This window comes from Malaclemys terrapin, chromosome 6 (genome assembly GCF_027887155.1).
Source record: "Malaclemys terrapin pileata isolate rMalTer1 chromosome 6, rMalTer1.hap1, whole genome shotgun sequence".
In the NCBI taxonomy this organism is placed as follows: domain Eukaryota; kingdom Metazoa; phylum Chordata; order Testudines; family Emydidae; genus Malaclemys; species Malaclemys terrapin.
In genome coordinates this window covers 85,500,356-85,520,341 of record NC_071510.1, presented here as the reverse complement: position 1 = coordinate 85,520,341, position 19,986 = coordinate 85,500,356, and the positions used below count along the sequence as shown (strand labels likewise).

Sequence of the window (19,986 nt, the reverse complement as noted above, 5' to 3'; positions counted from 1 at the left end):
GTATGTTGTGGGCTATACAGAATTCCCACAGGAGCTGGGCTTCCTGACATAAGGCCCGGGAACACGTGTCCCCCCCTGCTTGTTGACGTAATACATGGCGGTCATGTTGTCTGTGAGGACTCTGACCACCTTCCCTTTTATGTGCTGGCAAAATGCCACACATGCCAGGCGTACGGCCCTGAGCTCCCTGACGTTTATGGGCAGGGTCAGTTCCTCTGATGACCACATACCCTGGGTCCTGAAGACCCACAGGGGGCTCCCTAGCCCAGGTCCGAGGCATCCGACACTAGATCTAGTGAGGGAGGCGGCTCTCGGAAGGGGATACCCCAGAGCACGTTGCTCGGGAGGGACCACCATTAGAGGTCTGCCACCATCATTGGCGGCACCATGAGGACCTTGTCCAGGCTGTCCCTGGCCTGGGGGTACCGAGAGCCAGCCAAAACTGAAGAGGCCTCCTCCGGAACCTGGCATGTCGCACCACATAGGTGCATGCTGCCATGTGGCCTAGGATTTGAAGGCACACCTGTGCCGTGGTTACCGGAAAGGTCGTGACCGAGGCGATGAGAGCTTTGAGCATCTCGAATCTGTCCTGTGGGAGGGAGGCAGTGGCCACCCAGGAATCTAACAGCGCCCCTATGAAGCTTATGCGCTGAACTGGAATTAACATGGATTTCTCCTCGTTCACCAGTAGGCCTAGATCTGCGCAGGTGTCCAGCAGGAAATTCATCTGCTGCTGCACCAGAGACCGAGACCGGCCCTTGAGCAGCCAGTCATTGAGGTAGAGGAAGATCTGCAGCCCTTTCCTCCTGAGGTGAGCTGCCACCGCCGCCATGCACTTTGTAAATACCCTGGGGGCAGTAGAGAGGCAAAAGGGGAGGACCATAAACTGGAAGTGGTCCTGACCTACCAGAAAACAGAGGAAACGCCTGTGACCCTCGAATATGTGGATGTGGAAGTACGCATCCTGGAGGTCCAGTGCCACAAACCAATCCCCCTGGTCTAGGGATGGAATAATAGAGGCCAGGGACACCATGCGGAATTTGCAACGAACCAGAAAGCGGTTGAGAATCCGCAAGTCAAGGATGGGCCGAAGCCCGCCCTTTGCCTTCGGGATGAGAAAATACCTGGAGAAGAATCCCTTGCCCTGGAAATCCCGAGGTACCCTTTCCACAGCTCCCAGGAGAGGAGGCTTTCCACGGGACCGGGGGCCCGACTGAGGTGGCGCTCCCGGCACCAGAAGGGCTAGGATATCACGCGCGGCCTGAGCTGCCTCTGGCGTCGAAGGCATGCGCACTTCAGGCGAGGCTCATGCGGACAGGATCGGACTACTCCGCTCAGCGCGAGTTGGAGGTCTCTGTCCCGACAGGGATCGTGGGCTGCCCAACTCAGGTCTGGCCTCACCCCTCTCCTTCTCTCGACGCCGCTGAGTCTTCCCTTGCTTCTTACTGGGAGAGCTGTGCCAAGTTGACGACGGTGCCTCGCTGCGCACCAAAGACGCGGTGCCGGGTGTTCTCATCAGATGAGGTTTGATCATCTGGCTCTAGATCCATCTCCTGGGGTCCAATAGGTCCCCTAAGGTCCTTCCTTTGACAATATGTTCAGGGCTAAAAGCACGAGACAATTCTGCAGCAACTGGAGAGGCACACTGATCTGGTGCATGCGACGTGCCTCAATCCGTTAGAGTGGAAAGTTTCTTAAAAGTCTGTCTAGGGTAGTGATACTCAGACTCCTGAGCTGCAAGTGACTTTTTAATGTGTCTCCTGTGGCACTTTGCAACACATGATATTAAAACACTGTGATATAACCAATCAGGATGCTTTTATTATATTATTTTTATCATTGGTTATTATTGGTTAATAATACTTGGTCAGTTATTTTTCTGTGAGAATGGTATGTACGTATTTAAGGATTCAGACCTTCCAGTTTTTTTCAGCAACAGTTACCACCCTCTGCTATAATGTGGAGAGGCAGTGAAATCAGATACTGATTTCCCATCTTCCCTGCCAATCCTCCACCAACAGATATGGCTCTTTTGGGGTAGAAGGAGAGCCGTTTTTTCACCTGGAACATCTCCAGGGAGGCTAGTCCCAATACTCCTCACATAATTTTGAAGGATTGCTTTGTGAACATTTATGGGGTAAAAAGTATCTGTTGGGTGGGGATTGTGTCAGTCTCCCCAACAAGACTGCAGCTTTGTGTGTGTGAACCCTTCCATACACAATCATCACTGACTATTTAGGACTTCTGGTATTGCTTTCTTTTCCCCCCACAGACATTGAAGATTTTCTCTTCAGCAGCTGGGCTTCATACTGATGCTTCTCTCACATTGTCATAAAGGGGTTTCTTCTCAGATGTCAGGGGAGAGAGCAGGGCAAAGAGAAAATGGGGCTTCCAGTATCCATAAATACTTCTATTAAATAGGCCCATGTAAGGATATTATTGACCCCAACTATGCATACAAAAAAGTAAGGGTCACAGAAAGTGAAGTTAGCTAACTTTAAGATGATATTTCATTTCAATTTCCCTTCATCAGCAACTAAACAAATGTACAATGTTCTCATGGAAATGAAGTAGCCCTGTCAGCAACTCTTGAGTCTGAATTCAGTTTTTCCACAACCTGTACATAACAGGAAACCGATTACAGGAACTCCCTGTTTTGTTGAACTACTGTAATACATCTTGAAATTTCCAAGAAGAAATTCTCATGTTTTATATGTAGCAAATTTGAATTTAAAGCTTATGTTTGGTATAGTAGCTAGATATAACTTGGCTCATCTGCAGCAGTACTGATTTCCTACATTTTTAATCAAGTAGTACAAAGTACAAGGACTGTCTACTTTGGACCAAAATCTTAACAGTCTATTAGCATAAAACAAAAATACAGACCTAGCTCCTACTATAAGTGTGTGTAAAATGTATCACCTCTTAAGTTTATCCTGAATTTTCCTGCACTAGACAAGACAGATACTACTGTCTTACAGTTAATGGGAAAAGCAGCTATCAACACTATTTTATCAGCAAAACTCAGCAGATGAGCTGCTAACAAACAGTAAATACATGCAGATCCAAAGCAGCAGTCCTTTCTGTCCATGATCAAACTTTAATTGCCTTTGATTATAGAAATTTAGAACACAGATTGTCTTGTCCCAATCAAGGATGGGTAAGATAATAAACATCTGACAAAAGACAATTATACAATTTTATCTAAGCTTTATTAGCTAATTGGTATCTTCTGAGTTTGTGCATAAGTATACTTTGCTTAGAATCTATCAAAAATTCAAATAGCAAACTGCTCCACTCCCTGACAGTAATGTGATAAAGGAATTTGAAAAATATTCTGTTCTGATACACAATTTAAATATGACTTGTTTAAGCCTAAAACAACAACAACCTTCTCTAGGAAACAGGCAAACAGACTTCTTCAAAAACTATAGATGGAAAAAGTCCTCAGACTTAACAGGATTTTATTTTAATCCATAAAAAGGTTAGGTCTCTAACTTTGAATTTGTATTAAATGAAATCTGGATAATTTCCTGTTTTCAAATCATCACTCATTTTAGTTGATGTGCCTTTGTACCCACCCTTTTTGAACAAGAAACCATTCTAGAAACCTGGGTTTAGGAGCTGTGCTCTGGCTCTGCTCCAGCTCCAGGGAAAAACCTGCAGCTCCACTGCTCCAGAGCTGCTCTGCGCTCGAGCTACAGGCTCCACTCCAAAGCCCTGATAGAAACATTTTAATTAAGACACAAAGTTACAAATGAAACAGCAGCAATAACTTGGAGGTCACAAGTTATTCATATAATGAATTCTGGTCCTTATGTTCTTGGTCAATACTACATTTATTACAAGAACTACAACCCTATAGAGATGGTGCAAGACCCATCATGCTGTCGTAAGTAGTGCCATGACCAGATATTTCCTTTATCAACAATGGAACTGAAATTCTAGAATACTCATTCACATTCTCACACATCAATCCTAGAATGTATTTGAAAATGCAGTGCCTACATTACTGGTTATCTGTCAAGTTGTCATTCTTGAACGTTTCAGTGGAATCTACTCTACGGAAAGCTACTGGTAAAACTAAACAACCATGTATTGATTTTGAAAAGCTTTTCAAGCTAAAAGGTGAAACCTGCAGAAGCCCACAAGGTGAAGTTGACCCAACAGATCAAATTCAGCATCCATGACCACACTTCCAGCTCCATTAGGCATATATGATACACACGACAGTGTAGTTGTAGCTATGTCAGTGGCAGGATATTAAAGAAACACGGTGGATGAGGTAATATCTTTTATTGGACCGACTTCTGTTGGTGAGACAGGAAAGCTTTCGAGCCACACAGAAGAAGAGCTTGTCTCTCTCACCAACAGAGGTCGGTTCAATTAAAGACATTACTTAACTCCTCTTGTCACACCTATAACAGACAGTTCATTACCTTATAAACAAAAAACTAGCCTTTTGACAAATGTTAATTATTGTATGTGCATGCAAAAGGTGAAAAAAAATAGAAACTAGGGCTATTTCCATACACACGAGAAAAGGAACTAATTGTATTCAGATTAAAATTACTCTTCCACATTCACCACAAAACAAGACTAGGAATATTTGCCTCTTTGTTGGGGCTCTGGTCAACTCTAAAGAGCTCATTTTTAGTATTAAGTGCAAAACTCTAGGATTAAGTGCAAAGATAAGGTTGTCAGATCAAACAAACATAAAATCAGGTAATTCTAAGATTTACAATTGCCCCGGCACTGCTAACTGTCATATTCCGAAGTATGTATATTTTAAGGAATACATTAACTGGATTATGATAAGGTTTACATTTAACAAGTAGAAGAGGAGCAAAAAACAATACATCTGTAGCAGAGATCTCCTTCCTGGAACAACTTTAACATGAGATTTACTGACTTTTGAATGCTTCTCTTTGGAACTTTAAACTGTGCATGCTCGTGCCTGTACTTTCAAATATTCATAACTTATTTTAAAACCAATTCCTCCTCCACAAACTCAGTAAAAGATGCTGTTCATTAAGGTTTATTAATATACCAATGAACTAACTTATTTCACTCACACTGGTGTAAATCAGGTGACTCTGTTGAAATCAAGTGGCATTAGTGTAAAACTGGTGTAAGGAGAATCAGGCCTCAAAGTTTTAAAGTAAACTAAAACGGTTTTTTGTTTTAATTTGAGACACATTACAAACTCTTCCGATTGGAAGTGTAGGTCCTTCTGGTAGATGATTTCCAAAATCACCAGAAACAAAGCATATTCTTGAAGATCACCATGCCTACGAGCTCCTTATCCTGTCAGGAGCCAGGCTGTTAGGGAAGATTTCTTGGGATGGGACAGAGCAGGGTATCCCTGTCAGTATGAAGATCCGAGTCCAGATTCTCAGCCTGATGGAATTGGCTTTGGCCATCTACAATGTCATTTAGAACCCTACCTGACTGGGCCAGTACAGGACTGTTAGGATTATCAAACCTGTGTTGCTCCTGAGCTTCAAGACAACTACAAGAGCCTACTTCTACAGTGGATAGACATATCTTGCTAATGGAGCTTTTTCTCAGTGCTGTACGAAGACAAGTATCTTTCTATTCTGGAACATTCACTGGAAGAACTTATTGAAAAAACTCCTAATCCTGCAACCACTCCTATATAGGCAAGGCTTTCTGACCCTGAAGGGATCTAGCGTGTCCTTACTGTTTATATAAACAGTGGCCCAATAGGACTTCTCAACCACAACACCTTTTGGGATAATAGTAATCTGAAAGCTCAATGCATCCAGGACTACCCTCCTATCCAAAACATTGTGTAATTGTTTTTCCTGAATACACCAAGCCCTTTGACATGGAGCCTCTGAGCATAGACTCCCTTTCCCTGATACATCTGTGGTTGCTACAATTTGGACAAGAGAAATATGGAAGTCTATTCCCCAAATGCAGATTGAGTTGATTGTCATCTGTTAACTGCATGTGATGTAAGAGCCCAAATTTCTTGCTTCCACTGGGATCTCAGGGTCAAACAAGGTTGCCTTGTATAGCGATGTGCCAGAGGTTTTAAAAAATGTATTTGCGGCCATTAGTCCCAACATGCATAGCATTGTTCTAGTTGTCATTAGCTGTTTCTTGCATATCTTTGGTGGGTAATTTAGTTACAGGGTTTTACACAAATGTAAATGTTTGCTGCTACATTATAACAGGAATAGAGAAAAGAGAACAATGCAAGTAATTACCCATTAGTTTTCAGGACGTTTAAACATCTAAAATATACACTTATACACAGGGCTATACACTTATACACCGGCTCTAGGTTTTTTGCCGCCCCAAGCAAAAAAAGAAAAAAAAAAACCACCAAAACCCTAAACCACCTGGAATGCCGCCCCTGGAATTGTGCCGCCCCAAGCATGTGCTTGGTTTGCTGGTGCCTAGAGCCGGTGCTGCTTATACATTCAGCACTTACTTTGATCTATCCTAATAGCAAGTAAGTCAGCCTGCATGTACTCTTACATCTAACGTTCACTTTTGATCGACTAACAAACAAGCGAACTGGCCTAAGACCATGATCCGATCTGGTCTGCGAGCATCACAACCCTATCTTCTTATCCACTGGCATTGTTTGATGGCTTTTTGTCAAGAGCAACTGGATTTCCTGCAGCACCAAATCTTAGCACCAAGGAATAGGAATGGGGAAAAGGATGTAATCTGAAAAGTTTTCAAAACAAAACAAAAAACCCAACCCTTGATCTTGTAGCCTCAAAACAAACACTCAGGACACACGTGACCAAGAGCCATAGAATAAAAGGTCTGGCAGAGTGATGGTTAGTGGCAAACCAGCAAAACTTTTTGAAGCCTTTCAAAAACCCTTTGGACTTTGCTTATTAAAAGCTAACTTAGGACCCTTCAGCTTGTGGTGGCCTTGAGGCTAAACACCCAGTGCATGGAGTTGCTGATCTCTATTGAAAATGGTCACTGAAAGCTGGCTTTACAAACAGACTCTCTATCTGCCCTTGAAGAAAAGGCTAGACAGGGGAGAGGCCAGCTCAAGACAATACAGTGTAATCTCAACCTTCAAGTACTCTCCAGCATAAGAAGTTTTCAAGCTTCTTCCAGGCCTTCAGATGGAACTCAAATGCCTGCAGTAGAGGCAGCTACCATCCCTGGGAGAGCAGCTCTTGCTGCCATCACACTCACCTCAAAGATCTCATGTACCTGAAGTCGGTTCAAGCACCAAAAATCAAAGGATTGATGTGCCAAGTAACCTTAAGGCTACCCAACAAAAAGTGAGGCACCAAAGCATTAGAGCAAAGGCTTCAGAAATGTAGAAATCAACTAAGTTGATTGGAAGGCAGGTTGAAACAGAGAAAGGATACTTGATGAGTGTCACTGGGGCATGGAAAAGCGCTAGAATAATAGCCCACAAGTGGCACTAGAGCCCCTAGGGGAATTCCTGCACTAACCAAGTAACTGACTACAATGTCTAGAGATCAGCCTTTATACTCTGCAAGGGTTGGTGAGAGATGGCCAGCAGGGGTTTCAGTCCTGCTACTACTGCCCACAACTATTATTAATTATTATTATTAGAATCCATTCAGTATGGTATCTTTAGAAATAAAAGATTAGTTTAGAAACATTAACCAAGTTGGTAATGATTTAATTGCTATAATCCTGTCCAGGAACGTATACAAATTCTTCTGATCTGAAGAAAGTAGTGAACTTGTAAAACACTCGACACAAATAGACCAAAAATAATTTAAAATATTGTCCTGCTGTTGAAATAGATTCAACAGGCCTGGAACTTTGCAACCCTTTACAAATCTATGCAACAATATTCTGATAAGGTATATGAGTTTTCATATTGCTGATGTTCTTTTGTGGACTGTTAAACAAAGTGACAATGTAAATTGAAATATTTAAGGAAATCAGGACAAAGATGCTGAAACATCTCCCTCATCTACTTTACCCTTGTCCACTTAAGTCTTGTCTACGGTTGAAAACTTGTGAAATGTCTACTACTTCAGGTCCATCAGGGTTAGTAACATTATGATTCCTAACATAAGCAGGCCACCAGTGTTTTAAGTCCCATGACAGACACTGCTTAAAACAAAACTAGCAGTTTATCTACACAAGGCTCCCAATGTATCTAACACCGATGGAGTTAAACATGCCTAAGAAACCTAATGCAGACAAGCCCTTATTCAAAATCTTAGTAACACCAGATAAATTAGTGCCTTTTACCCAATTGTTTATAAAGAAAATTAACAAAACAGTCTCTGAGGAGATTAGAACATGGATGAGAACTGACTGAATCTCAATTTGGATGCAGTGAAATTATGGTAGTCAGCCCATAGGCGCCAACTTTCCTTGCTGCGGGTAGGTGCTCGCGCCCCCTCCACCCCAGCCCTGTCCCGACCCCGCCCTTTCTCCGCCCCCATTCCAACCCCTTCCCCAAAGTCCTCACCCCAACTCCGCCCCCTCCCTGCCCCTATTGGACCCCTTCCCCAAATCCCCACCCTGGCCCCACCTCTTCCCCAAGCGCGCCACATTCCCCCTCCTCTCCTCTCCCTCCCAGCCGCGCGAAACAGCTGTTTCACGGTGCAAGTGTGGGGAGCTAGGGGGGAAAGTGGGCAGGCGGCACGCTCATGGAAGGAGGCGGAGGAGGAGGCGAGCTGGGCGGGGAACTGCCGGTGGGTGCTGAGCAGCCACCAATTTTTCCCCGTGGGTGTTCCGGCCCCGGAGAACCCACGGAGTCAGTGCCTATGAGTCAGCCAGATAACATGTTCTTCACCCCTTGTCCTGAACAGCTGGATAGGACTGCTGTACATACTTAAATAGCTGTCACATTCACAGGTGATTTCATTGCAATGGTGTATGTGACATGATGCCTGTATTTGCAGAAAGTTTTGAGATCCCCTGAAAAAGGATATCCTGCTATATATATTTTTTAAAATGTTAAGTTATCATATTGTCTCTACAGTGCCACTGAAAATTCTGACTCCAAATTCCCTCTACCATTTCCAGGAATCCTACGAAGGACTCCACTCCCAGCATCAACTTCCCTGACGCCATGATCAGCTTCAACAATGGAACCCAACAGATGACCATACACAAGAAACCCATAGATCACCACACTTACCTTCACAGATCCAATAACCACCCCAAATACAACCAGACATACAGATACCACAGAATATACTCTGAAAAGAAAACCCAGGATATATATCCTAACATACTTAAGAAAGTCTTCACCAAATAAGGACACTCCAGAGAAATAGATCACATCATGGAATGAAAGACACTCCAGAGAAGTAGATCACATCATGGAATGGGTCACTGTAGTGGGGCAGTTGCCCCACTTTGGCAGACAAAGAGTTAATAGCAGCCCTTGAAGTGGCTGCACAGAACCCGGCCAATCAAAGAAGGCTTAGAAGCAGCCAATCAGGGCCAGGCTTGGCTCTATAAAAAGGCTGCAAAGCAGAAGAGACAGGAGTCTCTCCCTGACCAGCAAGGGGGGAGGACTGGCTCCCGGGGAATAGCACCTTAGATAGAGCAGCACCGGGCAGGCTCAGGGGAGCAGAGGGAAAGCTCCAGCCTGATACCTGCCAGGGTGAGGCCCCTGAAAGAAAGGGCTGAGAAGGTGCAAGGGCTAAAGGGAAGTGGCCCAGGCAGCGCGAGCAGGAGAGGGGAGAGAAGGAGGGCAGGACATGGCTGCCGCCAGAGGGTCCCTCAGCCGGTACCCAGAGTACTGGGCGGGCCTGGGTCCCCCCGTCCCCCTAACACTGCACCTGGCCGTGGAGGAGCATGGCCCGATACAGACTTTGGCTTGCCCCTGAGGCAAGGGGCTAGATTCTGGGGCTACAGTTGGCCACAAGGGCAGGTGCAGACTGAGGACTGCTGATACTCTCGGAAGGGGAGAGAACCAAGTGGGGCACAGCCAGAGGGCTGTGTCCAGAAGAGGACACCGCAAGACAGGGAGCAACGTGGGTCCCAGACAAACAGCAGGGCAGACAACGGGTGAGACTCCACCTGCAGAGGGTGCTCCACAACCGGACAGAGCTAATTCCTGGAGCAACCAGCACGAGGCGCCGTGGTGGTGAGTTGGCAACCTGTTACAGCCACCCAAATATCCCAGGAGAACCTGCTTCAATACAGGGTGGGAAGCACCAGTCACACAGTTCTAGTTGGGTCATACCTCCCCACACTGGAAAATATAAGGAGTATCCATCAAGCAGTTATAACCTATACCCAACAGGGATCACATCCTGAGAGAAATCTTTCCCCAACCCCCTCTTCTAGCCTTCAAACAATGCCCCCACCTCACCAAGCTCACCATCACAAACAAGCTCCCTATAGATGAGGGCACACCAACTCAAAGCAGCACCAGACCCTGCCATAACAGATGCAAAACCTGCAAACACATCTCTAATGCCATGATGATCAATAGGCTCCATAACACACCTTTCAAGATCCATGGGTACTATACATGCCTATCACAACATTGGGTATACCTCATCTAGTGTGCTAAATGACTTAACAACAACTATTTGGGTGAAACAAGGCAATCACCACGCTCCCAAATGAACTTACTCAGAAAAGACAAAAATACCCATGGGCAAACACTTTTCACAAAATAATCACTCCACATCTGACCTCTCAATCCTCATCCTCAAAGGAAACCTGCAGAACGCCTTCAAAAGACAAGCCCAGAAGCTTAAATTCATAACTTTGCTAGATACTAAAAATCATAAACTCAGTAAAAACATTGTTGTAATGAGCCATAAATCCAATCTGTAATCTACTAACCCTCCTTTGTCCACGTTTGCAGAGGTGTTAACTGCCCACTTCACATTGAATGGTCTCTTACAACATGTCATAACTCCTTATGCTTAGTAATCTGTTCCATCTTGAAGTTAGCTGTGACACTCTAAGTACCTTTCCCAGACTTCAAGAAGATCTCTATATAAGCTCAAAAACTTGTCTGTTTCACCAACTGATGTTGGTCCAATAAAAGATTATCCCACCCCCCTTGTCTCCATACAAATGAGGAAGGGGAGTGAGGGCTGTACATCTGCGGAAAATATACTCAAAGAACAAGTAATATTTCTTTCACCTTTGAGAAATTTCTCAGCAACATTGAAGAAACAAGAAAAATGCTTAACCAGTCAAGTCCTCGCACACACACCCCCAATAAACCTCATTGACCCCCCCCTTTCAGGGGGCATGCCCGATGATTTAAAAACCAGCGATTTGGTTCGAGTGTTCTCCAACTTTAAATTTTGAGTCAACATCTCAGAAAGAGATCCTCTTATGGCCCATGATCCCTTCCTCACATCTCAGTCTCTACTAGTCTGCACTTGAAATATTTTATTCTGCAGATGACAGTCTAAGAACCACAATTCTAGTCAAATAAATACCACATGGAATATGTACCAGTTATCTAAGTACTGAATAACACTTATTCACTGAATATATTTTTTTCTTCCTCAACTCCTGAACATCAGCTCTCAGTACCTAGCTTCTTCATAAAACATTTTAATAAATTTGGATGAATTTCCAATGGGCCTCTTCTAAAAAGTAGCAAGACAACATCCAGTCATTACTAGAGTAAGAGAGCAATTGTTACTCTACTGCATCAGTATCAAAACACAAAGTGACAAACAATTTTTTTTTTTTTTTTTTTTTACAATGGGAATACTTTTCATAAGCATTTTATTTCACTGATATCTCTGCTTTAAGCCAGCATACATTGTATATAACAGCAGGTACCCATTGTTCTGTGACAACATCCTAATTAGGAATGCTGAGAATGTTCAGTCAAGTGATTTGAATGTTTGGAACACTACCTCATAACAATGAATTAAAAAAATCATTTATAATCTGCACTACTTGTCTTGTTGTTGTAGGGTAAAAATACAACAAAAATGTATGAAACTTGTATTAAAGCAATACCCTGTTTCCCCGAAAATAAGACAGTGTCTTATATTAATTTTTGCTCCCAAAGATGCGCTAGGTCTTATTTTCAGGGGATGTCTTATTTTTCAGAAATGAAAAATGCCTTATTATCGGTGGATGCCTTATTATCGGGGAGGTCTTATTATCGGGGGGATGCCTTATATTACAACGAGAGGCAAAACTGTAAGTAGGCCTTATTTTCGGAGGATGTCTTATTTTCGGGGAAACAGGGTATATCCTTTTTTCTGTTACTGTACTGCATTTTAAAATATCCCCATAGAATACAAACACTAAAGTAAAAGATATACCTACTTTTTACTCCTCTCAAAAAAAAAAAGAAAAAAAAACTGGCCTCTGTTCAAATACCATTAAAAGTGGCAACATTTAGAAGCCTATTTAAAAAGTTTCTTAATCTTCGCCACTGAAAAGAAAACAATATATTTTAAATACATTTGTTTTGTTTACATCAGTACATTACTGAATACTTTTTTCAAAGAAGTCCTTAGAAGTAGCAGCTTAATGTACTGGAGATAGAATTACATAAATAGGGTGTTTGCATGTGTCACTGCCCTCTTCTGAATGGAATCAGACCAGACCATCAGGTTTCTGATGTCTTCCCTAATGACTACCAAGAGGATAAGCATTCAAGCCAGTGGAGGCCCATGTAAGGCACAAGATCCATGGTTTAGTTTCCCATGTGGCATACGTGCAGTTTCAACTGGAGACTGGTGTACATTCCAACACTAAACAGATATGGATTCATTACAAAATCATGTTTTCATTTTCTACCTCAAGCATTCCTTTCTCTGAAAGTCTCATCTTTTCCTTCTAAAAGAATCCTGAACCGTACATTTTGAGACTTTTTTCCAGATTTCAACTCCACTTTGGGTTCACATCAAACCATGTCTATCATTTGTAATCACAGTACTATGAACATCTAATTCACAACTTTGTGGATTGAATTTGGATATCTCTGCTACATAAACATTTATTCTAAAATCTTGGAACATACTCCAGTTCGGCAAGGGCACACAACAAGTGAGTTTCAAAAACTGTAATGACTTAAAATAGTTACTGAAGAATGTAGTCTAAATATATTTCCCCTTCATGGCCAGCCTCCTTACTCTAGAATAATAAATGAAGAGTTAAAAAAAAAAAGTAACTGAATGTTGTGTAATAAATATATCTAGCTCTGAATGATGAAATGCACTATATAAATCTCAAAGTGTTTTCCAAAATTATCCTTGTTTTACACCTGGGGAAACAAGAAGGTGAAGTCACTTCCCAAAGTCAACCAGCAAGCCAATGGCCAAGCGGGGAATAGAAGAACTCAGTTCTCCTGAGTCCTAGTTCGGTGTTCTAGCCACTAGACAGAACCATGAAGTAGTCTGTAAAGGTAAAGGGAGGTGGTATGTTATATGTTTAAATTGTACCTTTGTTGGATATATGTTGTTCATTATTTTCCCCCCCTTATTGTCTGAATTGTAAATGCTCAACATTATTACACATTTTAATACATTTGGAATTGTAGGGTCTATATTCTGTCCTATCTGAAATGTGGAAAGAATGATATTGAACAATGAACTGATCTGAAATGTTGATGGGAAAATAGACTAAGCTTTAAACATTAAAAATGCACTAAGCTACATTTCATTTGACTATACTAGACAATAATATACCTTCGGTTTGAGATTTTATAGATAATTTTCACATCAGAAAACATTGTGTATGTCTCATTCAAAATTAAATAGACATTATTAACTTTTGATTTTTTAACTAAGTAATTAAGACTTCTCTCCTGTCTCAGTGTGCACACACACCTGCTGTGCTTCATCCTTAATGCTATGGCTACTAGGGTACACTCTCTTGGAGGACCTGGGGAAGAATGTGCATGTGAACTCCCCCCCCAGCAATATATGAGTGATACTGAATTGCCAATGAGACAAAGCACAACTGGACATCAAAACAGTTAAAGGCACTATACATAAATTGAGAAAAATACACAAAGTAAATAAAAAGGAAAAATATCTAATCTCAGTTACAATAATTTTGTGCTTCTTGGTTAACAGTAGGAACTAAATTTTCAGATGGATATGTAATTTTATTTTTCTATCTGTTGTTAAAGTAACACCAAAGATTACCTGTTTGTTCCTACTGTTAACCAACTAACACCAAACATTACCAAACATCCTTTTAAATGCTATTTACAAAGCTAAAGAAAGTTTTCATATGGTAGTTAAACATACATTCCCCTCCAATGCTGTAGTACTGTTCAGAATTTTTACATTGGATTTAATAACATGCAATTTTAAGAAATTTGTTGAATTCAAGACTGCAAACAAAACACGTATGCGGTTATTTCTTAAAATTTCCACTATGTTTATAAAATTAGTTTACTGTAAATAAGAACTATTATTCATATTTACAAAGCAGCCAAATCTGAAAGCAACATGTTCCCTTCTGATGTTATCCTTGCTCCATTTTTAGCAAATACGTACTTTGAAACTATCATGTCTCGTTTGTAAACCTTTGTATTATAAAAACATTAAGGCAAAGACATCAGAGCTCTAAGAGCCCACAAGATTATAGACATCTATGGGCTTTACATTTAAAAGGGCCATATGTTTCTATAATAAAAACAGAGCCCTCCAAGTTACACATAAAATTTTAATGATAAACACACTAAAACTTAAAATCTAAATTTGAATCAAGACTTCTCAATGTAGAAGGTTAGTTTAAAAATTCTATACACAGGCTTAAGCTAGTTTTCAATGTTTTCTAATTCTTCTGAGGAAAGGATTAAGCCAGTTAAAACTCATCAAAATTCTCTACAATGCACATGTATCCATTATTCACAATTCTGTAAGTAACTCAAATCAGGAAATTAAGACTACCAATTTCTCAAAAAATTTAGTTCATTTCTCTCCATTTAGATATTTCTAAAATTTAAAAAACATGTCACTGTAGTAGTACAGAGACAATGCAGTAAATTAGTTAAAACTACCGGATATTTTAAACTAATAATACTGGAAGGTATTAAAAAAACTAGGATTCAATACAGGCTATAAACTCCTGATGTTACTCTGCATCGCTCCCACTACGTTGGCAGAAAAACATTTTTCACAGGGAGGGCATGATTTCGGAAGCACAGTTTGTGTTTGCTAATACAAGTGCAGTACGCTGGAATCGGTGCTATTTACCGGGGCAGTTTTACTATATAAAAAGTTAAATGAATAACCTCCAACTTTCAAGTATGAGTTTTAATAAACAACAAAGAGATTAGAAAAGAATGAGACCTAGTTGGAGTTCCCGTCCAGCGCATCCCTCGAGATAAATGGTCGCTAATACCAACGAAGTCACCATGTCTGGAATATGCCCAGCCAGAGCTTTGCAGCATCGTGAATCGGCGCATATCCAACAGCAGGGCACAGCGCGCTGTGCCCGCTTCTACCCACAGCAGCCTGCCCCTAGCCTTGGCGCGATCCAGGGAGCCGGCTCCCCAGAGCTGCAATAGGGACACGCGGCAAAGGGGCACCCCAGCCTCAGCTGTGCCCTGTGCCAGAAGGGACCGACTCACGGGTCCCTCCGCAGCAGGGCTCCGTTTGCGTCCCGGACACCCCGTCCTGTTCTGTCCGCAGCAGGGGCGCGAGGCAGGGAGGCCCCAGGACTGCCGGCAGCAGGAGAGGCCGGGGATACGGCGCGCGAGCAAGGGGACTCCGACCCTCATCTCCTCCCGCACCAAGGCCCAAGCCCCGGGGTAGCGTAGGAGCCCGAGCGGCTTGCCCCGGAGGGGGCTCGGCTATGCCCTGCAACTGGCAGAGCGGGAGCGAGCCGCGGCCCGAGCGGACACAACCAACAGCTCCTACCCAGAAACTCTCCACGAAAGACGCCATGACCGCGCCGCCGCCTCAGCGTTGTGTGAGCCCGGCCCCGACGGCCTCAGCCACCAAGACCCAACGGAGGAAACCGCCACCGCCCGCCACAGAGCGCCGCCCTTCCCGTTACTGTGCGGCAGCCACTCTGCAGCCCAAACGGCCCTGGCGCGCACGCGCCAGCCAGCCACCGCCTCCTCCCCCAGTGCGCAAGCGTCTCTCTGCACCTCTCGCCCCGCCCCCGGCCAAGGGTGTGCGCAGGCCTAGGGAGCGGGCGGTGCTCGAGTCTGAGAGGGGCCCGGCCGCCGTGGGATTCGCGCTGCCCTGAGTTCTACAGCAGCGCTGGCCCAGGGCTCGTGGGACGTGGTGGCTGCCCCAGGCGGCAGCAGGAGGCATAGGCCCTGCTTCGCTATTTGCCACTTCTAATGTATGTAAAAGAAGGAGCCGACTCTCTCAAGGAAAAACTTTCGCACCCAACCCGCAAAGCCAGACTCTTGAGGCAGGTTCGATGGCGGGTGGTAATGTTTTAAGTCTACCTTAGTAAAACATTTCCGAAAAAAAAAAGTTTAACTACACTCCTTTCTTCAGCCAGTCAAGAAACAAAGGTGAGGAGGGAGGGGAAGGTTACAGTTCTGGGAGGGTGGTCTGCCAGTGGCCGTCATGTTGATCAGACAACCTCAACTGGAGCCTATCACTTGGAAGGCACTATAGATAAAATAACCCCCCGGGAACAAGTTCTAAATGTACTTGCTGTGCACAAGAGAAAAGGCAAGATCAAAGGAGTGCACGTTTTGCATTTGGAGCAAATGGCGGTTAGGATACTCCTTAGTTCCTCTAGGAGTTCATTCCAGTCTTAGACCAACCCCAGAGAATGATCCATCTCCTGCACAGACAGACTTTACCCTGACTGAGTACTACTGTTCCAAAATGAGTGGAGTTGACTGAAGTTTTCATCACAGAGGTTTAGGCAATCTTTTTGAAATCCTAGGTCCAGACCTCAAACGCTATAAAGACTTGACAACATCCTCTGAGAAGCCAGTGTAAAGATCAGAAGACAGGTTTGATGTGTATATAGTATCCCACATGGCTAATACAGACTACTGAAGCTTGTCTTTTCAGCAAAAGGTCCCCAACCTCTGATAGCTTCATGCCCACATGAGGATTCCAGCACTATAGTCCAGAGGAGTTGTGACAAAGGCAGGTATAACTAAGGCCAGCTCATCATCTGTCAGGATGGGAGTTTCCAATCCAACCAGACAAGGCAGATAGCATTACTTGTGGATTTTGCTCTGTGAGAACGTGGAGTTGATGGCAGTAGTATGGTCTTATCTCCTCCTAGTCTTCACCCTGTATGTGTCATCTGCATAGTGCTGACACTTGCATACATGGCTTACTGGTTCACCTAGTGGCTGCATATAAATGTAGAACAGGACCAGAGAGAATTTATCCTTGCCTGATTCCAAAAGTGAGAAATTTGGTAGTGGAAGTGCAGTTTCCCATTACTACTTGTTGAGTGTACCCCTCTAGGAAAGACCTCAAACCATTTTAGCACATTACCTTATACCGCTGCCACCTCTCTCAAATGGAACAGCTGTCTCTCATGGTCAACAGTGTCAAATACTACATAGAGGCCCAGGAGGATGAGAATGGACATCTGGCCACTCTCCACTGACTGTAGAACATGGTATATAAGGACTTAAAGTGGGTTCCATCTAGGATGACCAGACAGCAAATGTGAAAAATCAGGAGAGGGGGTAATAGGAGCCTATATAAGAAAAAGACCCAAAAATCAGGACTGTCCCTATAAAATCAAGACATATGGTCACCCCAGTTCCAGCCCATGTCCCAGCCTAAATCCAGATTGTGCTGGGTTCTAGGATATTAGCTTTAATTAGATGAATTGTAGTTATCCATTAGCTAACATCTCTATGAGTTTGCTCCGGAATGGTAGAACAGATACATCCAAGGTGGATTTCTTCAGGGGTGGTCAAATTATTGTACGTTTGAAGGAGGAAGGGAAGATTAATTCACTGAATGAAGTGTTGGCTATTTCAATTAGAAATTGTTTAAAATTCTTTCATTAGCCAGTGAGGGAATGGGTCAGACTCCCAGTTGGGAGACTTAGGTTAAGATTCTTTTAAGGTATCCCAGTAGCTCTTGAGGAATGAATGTACTGAACTCTGGAACATATTTGGTGGGTGGTATAGGGGGATCCATGAAATTGGAGAAGCCTTTGTTAATATGGAACTTTCTGGCCAAGTAGGATAATAGTTTTCACATTATTTGGGTTCTGTTTTGTACTGCAGGCACTTAGCTGACACTATTTAGCACACGGGATAGCTCAAACAGGGCAGGATTTGGCAGCTTCAAGAAAGGCTAATAGGAAAGTTTACTTGGCCTATTACAGAGCCTCAGTATAGGCTTGAAGAAATTCTTTGTTTCAACTTTAATTTTCTGCTATCAATGGCGGAGTTTCCAGCCCCCTCTCCATCCGGGCAGAGTCTGGAGATAAATGTGAGAAGGGAGGGACAGGCAGAAACAAAAGTAAAACTGTTTGAGCAGCACATACCAGAAGTCTTGAGGTCTTTCTGAGCCTTCATTGACTTGAAATCTACCATACCATTCTCTCACTAGAAGGGAAAACCTATAATAGCAGCAGGCTGTAAAAGACACAGAGTTTAGGAATATTTTAATGAAGTGCCTCTACAGTGGGTAAGACAGCCATGTGTGCAAAATGCAAACAGTGCAACAAAAATGCAAGGCCTGGTTGCCTGGATGAAACAACATCATGAGAAGTGTTCCTTCTCAGGAAGCTGTGTTGAAGATGATGAAAGGAACATGTCTGAACATGCAGTATCTTCAGGTTGGTAAACTTTTTTATTTCATACTTCTTTCCTAAGGATTGCTTGTCTTCCTTCTGGACTACTCGTGAATGCTCATGTTTGAGCAAAACAATGTAGTTGTTACTCTATGGTACTATCATTTTAGATGCACTTGTGATAAATAAAATAGCTGAAATAAGCAGATCTTCCTCTTAATACTACTTTAAAGGTGAAATTGTGAGTGTCTGAATGCCATGAGTAATACTAAATGATTAGTATGCTAATCATAATTAATTAACTGCATTGACTTATTGTGTTTAGGAAAATCCATCCTCAACATACAGGATTCTGAAGTTTATCCACCTTCAAGATCACCATCATTTTCTATAGTTCGAGTTATCTGCCAATGATAATGTTTCAGTCACAACATGTATATCACAGCCACAGTACATCACCTATAGCAAAAAGAAAAAAATCCCCATCATCCAGAAACAACCATAAATAAGTTTGTGATAAGAACCAGCAGACTACAAAAAGGCGTAATTGATGAAAAACTGTTCGGTTTGTTAATGCAACAAACTCTCCTTTCTGTATGATTGAGAACCCACACTTCATTGACCTGGTTCAGTCATTAAGACCAGGATACAGTCCATCCAACAGAGCAGATGTCGCAGGCAAATTGCTGGCTAAAGCATATAAAAGAGAAATTGAGCAGTGTGCAAAAGGTCTAGAGGGTAAAATTGTTAACCTGAGTCGGGGTGGGTGGAGCAATGTCCACAGTGATCCTGTGGTATGTGCTTGTGTGACAACAGAAGGGAATGTCTTCTTTACAGAAACAATTGATACATCAGGAAATGCACACACAGCAGAATACTTACAAGAAGTAGCAGTAAAAGCTATAAGAAACTGGAAAAAAAAATCAAATGTCTAGTACGCAGCTTGGTCACAGACAATGCTGCAAATGTATCCAAGATGAGAAGAAATTATTTAGAAGAGAATCCCAAGCTAATAGCATATGGTTGCAGTGCTCATTGATGCACCTCCTAGCCACAGACTTTAGCCTTTATTCCTGGAACAGTGATGTCGTTGAAATTGCAAAGTACTTCCGTAACAACCACTTTACAGCAGCTGCTCTGAAAAAAGTAGGAGGAACCAAACTAACTCCCCCACAAGACATGTGATGGAACTCGGTAGTGGACTGTTTTGAGCACTATATCAAGAACTGGCCTAATCTGATGACCGTTTGTGAACAAAATTGTGAAAAAAATAGATTGACTGTGACAGTGCCAAGTTCTTAATACTGGGCTTAAGAGAAATGTTGAGCACATCCTAAGTACTCT

The 19,986-nt window shown here is 42.9% G+C and overlaps 1 protein-coding gene across 2 annotated transcripts in view; it reads right to left on the bottom strand.

Annotated features, from left to right (window-relative positions):
• FCHO2 (FCH and mu domain containing endocytic adaptor 2) overlaps nt 1-16,026 on the bottom strand; it is a 227,181-nt gene extending 211,155 nt beyond the window's left edge. Inside the window, exon 1 of one of the 2 annotated variants that reach the window (XM_054033090.1) lies at nt 15,819-16,026. In XM_054033090.1, the coding sequence (XP_053889065.1) occupies nt 15,819-15,845 (27 nt within the window). In that variant the 5' untranslated portion in view covers nt 15,846-16,026. The remainder of the gene's footprint in view (nt 1-15,818) is intronic. The other variant, XM_054033091.1, reaches the window with a different exon arrangement.
• Nucleotides 16,027-19,986: the final 3,960 nt, after the last annotated feature.